This window comes from Olea europaea, chromosome 2, assembly GCF_002742605.1.
Source record: "Olea europaea var. sylvestris chromosome 2, O_europaea_v1, whole genome shotgun sequence".
NCBI lineage: Eukaryota > Viridiplantae > Streptophyta > Magnoliopsida > Lamiales > Oleaceae > Olea > Olea europaea.
This window is the reverse complement of record NC_036238.1, coordinates 12,139,330-12,148,004: the sequence shown is the minus strand read 5'-3', so window position 1 is coordinate 12,148,004 and position 8,675 is coordinate 12,139,330. Positions and strand designations below refer to the sequence as shown.

Sequence of the window (8,675 nt, the reverse complement as noted above, 5' to 3'; positions counted from 1 at the left end):
GTTCATCCAAATATTCCAAATATTTCATCTTAAGCATTATATAAACAGCTGTGCTGCACTTACAGAAGGGAAGATCACAGAATTTTTCCAAACAACTCATAGTGGACGTTGGTAGGTGATAATTTTTGGCATTTTTTTTATCATACATGAGGCCCATACGTCTATTCTGGCAGAATTCTGTAAACTGAAATTCTGTACAAACCGAAATTTCCTTAAATAAACAATAGAAAATGCTCCTTAAAAAATAAGGTGGTGGAAAGGTCGGTTTGGAAATAGAATAATGATGCTATGTACAGGCCCAAAAAATAGAAACGCATCTCTGTTCAATAATTAGATTTCTACTATAAAAAATCCAATGCTCCAGCGCGCACAGGAAAGATATTTATAAGTTGATTTTCAACAAAACCTATAGACATTCTTGTTGCAGCATGGAACTGATACAAAGCAAATATAAACAACAGAATTACAATTTATTCAACTCAATAAGGAACCATTAGGCAATTGTGGCCAAAGACAGCAGAGGAAATGTAATTTCCCCAAATAAATTTTTTTAAGTTTCAGAAGGTTACACTTCTATGCATGTTGGCTACACAAGATGGAACATATCAGAACCCATTCGCTCTTTTCACCCCGGAGAGACCAGGATAATTTTGTAAATAAATAAGCTGGAAGATTTATAAATAAGTTTAAAGGATTGTGAAGTTTCAAGAAAAATAACCATGCACACCCCCGACTTTTGCTGGTAGTTACTAGTCTTCTGGTGTTGATCGACGCCTCCGCTGCCTCCTCTCATAATGCACTACTTGGCTTTGCCCGCTGTCGGAAGATTCGTCAACATCATCTCTGGAATCGGTTTCTCCATCAGGTTCACCCCAAAGTTGTCTTGATGATCTTCTGATTTGAGTACGAGTTCTTGAATTACTGGATCGACCTGCAGTATTTCCTGGTCGGATAAATCGAACAAGGAAATATACTGTCAGCCAGCCACCATCATCAATGGTCAAAGTGCTGTTGTCCTCGATCCTCTCTTCGCTAAAGGATGAATGAAGTGTGCTAAGTAAATCTCCAAGGTCCCTCTGCCGCTCTAATCTCCTCCAGTTACGCTGCCTTTCTGGGTCAGCTTCTGTTGGCCTAGTAAGTGGATGCACCAATCTTGCGTGCTTCCGAATATCTGTATAATTGCCACTGAAATCACATGTTTCACTTGCACAGCTCCTCGATTTTGAGTTCATGAAACGACGAGCGGACTCCACAACAGTACACCCGTTTATTTGGCCCCGGCAAAGAGGGCATACCAGCTTTGGCTTCTCCTGGTTGTTGATTGAATCGCCTTCCACGGGCATAGATCCTTCCACACTTCTTTCCCCTTCCAAATCACGGACTGTTGATTCTGATATTATTGTCGAAGATGTCATCACAGGAGAGACTGAGATTAGTGTGTCTTCTGGTCTTTGCATCATTGGTTTAGCTTCACCAAATGACTTGCGAAACTGGTCAAAACAATTTGAGTGGCGGTAGCTTGTGTCACACATGAAAGGGCGACAGCCTTTCTCATGAGACGAACATAGAAGTAGAATTGCATTATGGGGATGTTCCATACAGACTGGACATCGGGTATCTTCCCATTCTTTCATATTCTCTGGATCCTCTAAAGGATTTTTTGGCAATGATGCTTTTGAACGACTGGAACTGCAGGGAAAAGGATATCCCCTTGACCTATCAAATGACACAGAACGCTCTCTCCTTGCCTTGGGCATTTTCAGATGCTAATACACAACACCACAAATACAAATACGCAACTCTTTCCTCTCCACAGCTGCAGAACAATTGGAACTACCATCAAATATAAACAAAATAGAGCCAGAAAGATATAGATGCTCCTTATAAAAACAGACAACTAAAGTACAGCAGCTTAAATTTAATCTTGAATTTCCACAAAAGAATGCAACTACAAGAATTTACTTATTAGTCTAGAAAGGGCACTGAACACAGACTAAGAGATAAGTGACATACATCCAATTTAAATTAATAGAACGTCTATGGTTAAAATACTTCATAATCTTTTCCATGCAGTAATAATTTAGGATTCTTGCCAAGTCTGCAAAGCAACAGTAATACAGTAAGCCTAGAAAAATTGATCAGTGCTGAAAAATAAATGTAAAGACTAATATATAAAAAATATATACAGAATATATAAAAGAAATAAATTCGCTCGACTATTCCTGCACTTAATCTCAACTGATGGTAGTCAGAGTTCATAAGTCATATAATCAACTGTTCAATCATTTGCTTCTGTTTTGACTACTTCATAGATATAACGAGCTCACATATAAAAGTACTATTTATTTCTTTTTTCTTTAATGAGAATCTACCCATTACTGTTTCCCATTTTTAACTAAGTTGTTCTTTAACATATATATTGCTGCTTGTATGCTGCTATGCAATGAGAGCTTTAAGATAGCACAAACACAACCTTATTGCAAAAGAAAATATATAGACTTAAATAAAATCAGCATCAAGTCAGGAAAAAAACTGCAAATTATAAATAAAACTGTACAAACTGTCATTTCCAAGTGCTATTACTGATTTCATTAACAAAGCAGCTTAAAATGTTTTGCAGAATACGAGCAAAAGGGGCATATAAGTTCAAACAACCAAAAATTCATCAAAAGTGAAGATAGCAAATTCATCAGGTAGCCTTCATTACAAAGCTCAAAACTTAAGTTTATGACTGATACAGGTATATATTTTGAACATCAGAAAGTTTGTTTACACCAGTTAGCTTCATAAAACAATTGGTTCAGTAAGTCTGCTGGTAGAGACCACACATTGAAGTAGATGGGCCAACATAACCCACAATCAAAACCACCCTCTCTATAGATGAATGCTAATCAATCCTGTATTGTACATATATTAAAGAGATAACTGTAGTCATGGTATCAAACCTTTCATTTAATAGCAGACTTTACCCAAGGCTTTCATTTGTGTCACCATGGGTACCAAACCTTTAAAAATTTGCAACTCAAGTCCAAAATGACGATTTCCGTCAATTTGACCACAAAACCGTAGGTTGACTCCCCAAATAAAAAACTTAATTATTTTCCCCAAATAAGGCAAAGGCATTTTGGACAAACCACATTTCTCCTATTGAATCAAAAATTAAAAACAAAAATAAAGTCACAACACACCCTCATCTCCTTCTTCCCCAAAACCAAAAGCACTCCACCCAACCACCATTGTCACTGCCTGCAGCCACCTCTACCCACCCAACACTAGCATCACCACCACCAGAATCCAAGTTCAAATCTAAACATGCTTAATTCCCCTAGCCATTGTAGAACCTCTGTGAATATTTTTGAATCCCTGCCCGAAGAAAAGGTCCTCCACTCCATTCGACAGCTCCTCTTATTCCTCCCTTGTGCTGCTACTTTTTCGATTCTAATTCGCCTCAAATTTCTCCATAATACCCACAATTAATAAACTCCAAAAGAGCGACGGTGGTAGTGTTGATTTTTTTGAAGAGAATAGGAGAATCGATGGTTACTATTAATGAAAATGAAAACTGGGTCTGATTTAATCCACGCAATTTAGCAAAGATCACATTGATGAGAAGGCGGAATTTTAGTGACATTTGTGCAATATTCATTTGTGCATATATGTAACTCAGTAACTTCAACAAGCAGCAACCCAGATACCCATGTCCACAACCTATCAGCAATAGTTGACCTGCTTCAAATTGCAAGCCATTATCTTCCCACAATTATCCGTTCAATTAAGCGCAAGGGGAGATGGCAACAGTGGTGATTAAACCAGATCGAACAATAGAAAAGCCGTCAATAATTGTTGTTTTCAACTCTGAAAAATTCCTTCCAAAACTATGATTTATGTTGATATCTTTATAGAACTTCTTCTGTTGATTTTTGTTTAATTAGTTGTGGGTCAGTTTGAGGTGGAAAAGATACCGGACAGTTACGATGATGATGATTGTGGGGTCTCTTTTTTTGCTAAGGTGGCTATCGGTGGTGGCAGTTGGGTTGAGAGGTTTTGGATTTGGAAGTGAGGGGTTGGGGAAGTAGGAGATGGGATGGGTTGTGGTTTTAATTTTTTTTTTTTTTTTTAATTTGATTCTATAGGAAAATGTGTTTTATCCAAAATGCCCCTGCCTTATCTGGTGAAACTAATGAAGTTTTTTATTTTGGGAGTTAATTAACGAAAATCATCATTTTGGACTTGAGCTGCAAATTTTTTAAAGGTATGGTACTCATGGTGGTACAAATGAAAGGGTTGAGCAAAGTTTGGTACTGTGGCTGCAATTTTCCCTGCACTAAATTCGTTAGAAGAGCATAAATAGCTAAGGTGTTGTATTAGTCTCAATAGACACAATAGCTATTAAGTGCCATAGCCCAAGGCATGATGCCTACTCTCTCAGCATATATCAACATATTATCAACAAAGTTCAATGAAAAGATAAGTGCACAAATTTTGGAGTTTACAGAACTTCAAGATTGACTTCAAAAAAAAAAAAAGGAAGGGATAGGAGGAAAAGAAAAAACCGGTGAGGTGAGGAAAAAAAATTATGAAATACAATTGTGAGTCCAGCTGCACCCTTTTGCAACAATGACAGGTATTAACATCCTAATTTAAACTGCTGAAGAATTAGAGATAAATAAACAAGGAAAGTAAAGAGAGATTTGTACAACAAAGAATATTAAGAAAAGGAAAGGAAAATAAACAGTCAGAAATGATTCGGACTCTTGAAATTTCAATTTACACTAACATATTGATAGAAAACTGAAGCAAAAAGGTACGTCATTCCTCAATTCTCAAAGACCGCATCTTTAAACAACTTTCCAGCTATAATTCAAACTTCACAAATAATCCAGCTCGAGAAACGAAATCTTATTACAAAACACATTTCCCCAAATTTATACAAACCCTAAACTGAACAAAATAGTCATCTAGAACTCGATATCCAGCACAACACAACTGCAGTTCAGAACAAGCCTCCACATACATAAAATGATCAGATCCAAAAAGAACCCAAATCGAGCTTTCAAATCAAAATAAAATGAATAAAAAATTACCCGAATCCCAACAGATCGATTGGAAAACTGAAACAGCTTTACCTTTGATCCGTTTCAACTTAGTATTCAAATCAACCAAAGAATATACTACCAGAGACTACTATAGACCTCGGATTCGAGCGAATAAAGGAACTAATTCGGCCAGAGAGAGAAAGAGTCTCCTTGGTGGCTGCGGTATTAGCTACAACTTTGGAGAGAGAACGAGGCAAATGTTGGGCGACAGTGATATATTTAGAGGATGCTTATGCATCGCTGACGTGGCTGATTATATTCCGCCCGGCCGACTCTAAGTTTAGGGTAATTTTATTTGCCCTAATCATATTTCTAAAAAATACAATTTTTCAATCCAAATTTTTTCTTTTAAACTATTTGATTGATATTTTTTCATGAAAAATATTTTTTTATCTTTGATCATGTGACTATATTTTTCTCAAAATGAAAAAAATATTTTCTCGGAGGAATTAAAATTTTATTTTTCAGGAAATCCACTCTCTTTCTTCTTTTCATCTATCCCTTCTCCCTCATCATCCCACTAATAAAAAATAAATAAGTATAATATTTTTTCAGTCGAAAACTAAATCATGCAAATTTCATACATATAAGTTTTAGACAATTGAATTGGCTAAAATTTATTTTCTTTTCATGCAAATTTCATAATTACAATCAATCGCACCCTTAGAGTGTTTGACTGATGTTGGCATGAAACCCAAAAACATACAAGATCTTTGTGCGAGTAATAAGATTTTGTAAGTTAAAAATATCATTTTTCACGAGAAATAAGGTTTAATTTGTAATTGAATTGCAACTAAAAGCGAAGTATGGTAACATCAAAAGAGTTGTGATTTGGTTGTTAATTATTCTAATTTTACTCTAAAAAAGTGATTAAATCTAATGTAAATGCTTGTATTAGATTTGTGTATCTCCCCATTTTCATTTATTTCAATTCTCAATAATCATTATATTGAATTCATGCATTTTTTTACAACCGATAAACTAATATGTCAAATGCTCTTTTTCAATATACACCAACCTATGACTAACACTAGACGATCATTTTCCTAGTCCGAATTCATATAAAAGTCATGCATTTAGTTTAGATTGTCAATAAGATTGTATGTATGAGAGAGATTATTCACAATTCTAAGTACACATGTTAATTTTACTGCGTTCTAGACTTATTGTAAATATTCCTACACTATGACAATTAACTAACTACTTAATTGGTAATCAAACAATAAGTCGTGCAATGAATATGTAACATCAATCAAACAGTAACACGAAATTCCTAAATTGAAGTCTTGAATTGAAGTAAATGAAAATAGAGTTCAAACATTCATCAAATATAATTGAAAGACATAGCCAACCATCCTAATTATTAAAATATATGATAAATAATGAAAAAGATATCACTGATCGAGAAATAATGAAGAAATGGAAAAGTTCAATTCCTTAGCTTGAAACTTAAAAAATTGATGAATATTCTTAAATAACTTGTATAATTTGCCTTTGGTTGGTGAATTAGCCTTGTTTTTCATCTCTTAAATACGTAGAATATGTTATTTTTAGGTCAAATTGAGATTCTTCACACTTTGGACGGCTTTTGGTATATATAGAGTATCAAAAGATTATCCTACATATATAAAAAAGTGAAAGGTTTGCAGGACACGTGGCGTAATTTCCCAACATCTTCCACTTTCTTTCTTTTTTCACTCAACTATCAACTCTAACATCGCCCACTCCACAATCCCATACCCTTTTTTTCCCACACAAATATCAGACATCCTCCACTCCACAATCCCATACGTTTGAAATCTGACCAAAAACTCATCAGCAAACACCCATACCTCCAATTCCTGCCGAATGATCTCCAAGTTGTTCAAAACTTTTACAGTTTTGGTGCTCTCATGTGAGGGGTTCACTGGTCTTGCCTCTATTGCAGCCAATTGCAGGTGGAAATCCTAATTTGTTCAACTTTCCATGCCAATGTTATGCATTTTTCTGTAAGGTGAACTATATATATATGTGTGTGTGTGTGGCTTTGGAACTTTGATTTGATTTAAAGGCAAGGTATAAAATTTGAAATTTTTTGAGTTAGTTTTAAATCTCGGCATTTTTATCTTATGTAGCTCATCAGCACGGACCCATACCTCCAATTCCGGCCGAACAATCTCCAAGTCGTTCAAAAGTTTTAAAGTTTTGGTGCTCTCGTGTGAGGGTTTCACTGGTCTTGCCTCCATTGCAGCCAATTGAAGGTAGAAATCCTAATTTTTCTGACTTTCCATGCGAATGTTATGCATTTTTCTATATGGGTGAACTATATATATATATATATATATATATAGATGGAAAAATGGATTTGGAACTTTAATTTGATTTAAAAGCGGGGTATTAAATTTGAAATTTTTTGGATTACTTTTGAATCTCGGCATTTTTATCTTATATAGGATATTCTTTTGTTTGTTGATTCATTGGCGTTAATGTTGAATTAAAGAATTAATCTTATTTTTTAAAGAATATTGTTTTGAGTTTGAATTTGTGAATCTTGAATATTGGAACCAGAAATTAGTCAATTAGAGGTTAAAAAAAAAAAAAAGAAGAGAGGTAATGAGAGGACATAGAAATGATGTGAGGATGGTGGAGATTTTTTGAATTATTGGGTGATGAAGAAGAATAAGGTATTTATAGTTATTAGTGTGTTGTTGGGCCAAAAGAATATTTACACTATTATGGAATGAACAAATTTAGTGAAAATTATAAAAAATCATTTTTGGGTCACCATGGATGCTACTCCGTGCCAGACGGAGCAGGAGCTGAGCACACGGTGTGAGGCTTGCTCCCCTCACATTTTTTTTTTAATTTTTTTAATTTTATTTTAATTTTATTTTTTAGAAGTGGCTTTTTGTTTGGGCACTTTTTTTATTATTATTTTTGTAATAGATAGTATCCATTTTAATCATATTTGGTGCAAAGATCAGATTGATCAAATTTAAATCGTTTAGGACAAATTCAATTTTCCACCCATAGAGTTGTTATCTTGCTTGTAACCTCATTTCTCTCTCGATTGCTTATTCTCTCTCTATATCTGTACTTATATATGTAATTGCTGGATGGAATCAAATTTTTTTTGTGGGTACTTCATTTTCGATTTTTTATTTATTTATTTTTTTGTTTAAATGGAATTCTGTTTACAAGAAGTCGAGAATTGGACTTTTTTTTTACATTGTTGAGGAGTTAAGCAAGCAAACCCATTCAGTTGTACTCCTTGAAAATATAGAAAGGGCCGATTTCTTGGTGCAGAATAGTTTGTCTCAAGCTATCAAAATTGGTAAATTTCGGGATTTCCATGTGAGGGAAGTTGGCATCAACAACATTGCTTCAAATAAGTGCTTGCTGAAAACTGAAGATGCTTGCTGTATGTTAAATTAAGGTGCTTGCCATTCCTCCAAAACCTCCATCCATGGATGGAGGTTTTTAAGGACGTTTCCAGTTTTTTTTTTTTTCATGTTATAAATAATTTTTTCGATTTAAATATAAAACTTAATTTTTCCAATTTTAAGGTTCTTATGCTAGGATCAAAAACTCATATTTTTT

The 8,675-nt window shown here is 34.5% G+C and overlaps 1 protein-coding gene across 3 annotated transcripts; it reads right to left on the bottom strand.

The window, feature by feature from the left end:
* Positions 1 to 447: 447 nt before the first annotated feature.
* Positions 448 to 5,302, bottom strand: LOC111411128. Of its 3 annotated transcripts, XM_023041695.1 has the most exons (3): positions 5,085 to 5,296; positions 2,014 to 2,098; positions 448 to 1,816 (listed from the first exon to the last, which is right to left on the bottom strand). In XM_023041695.1, exon 3 carries the CDS (start codon positions 1,755 to 1,757, stop codon positions 750 to 752), a length of 1,008 nt encoding a protein of 335 aa, XP_022897463.1. In that variant the 5' UTR covers positions 1,758 to 1,816; positions 2,014 to 2,098; positions 5,085 to 5,296; the 3' UTR covers positions 448 to 749. The 3 variants fall into 3 exon arrangements, with proteins under 3 accessions (XP_022897463.1, XP_022897459.1, XP_022897467.1); XM_023041691.1 differs by lacking the exon at positions 2,014 to 2,098 and having other exon boundaries at positions 5,085 to 5,302; XM_023041699.1 differs by lacking the exon at positions 2,014 to 2,098 and having other exon boundaries at positions 5,127 to 5,301.
* Positions 5,303 to 8,675: the final 3,373 nt, after the last annotated feature.

Bases quoted from the DNA above. Each gene is read 5' to 3' on its own strand.
- LOC111411128 (XM_023041691.1), bottom strand. From the start codon at position 1,757: ATGCCCAAGGCAAGGAGAGAGCGTTCTGTGTCATTTGATAGGTCAAGG.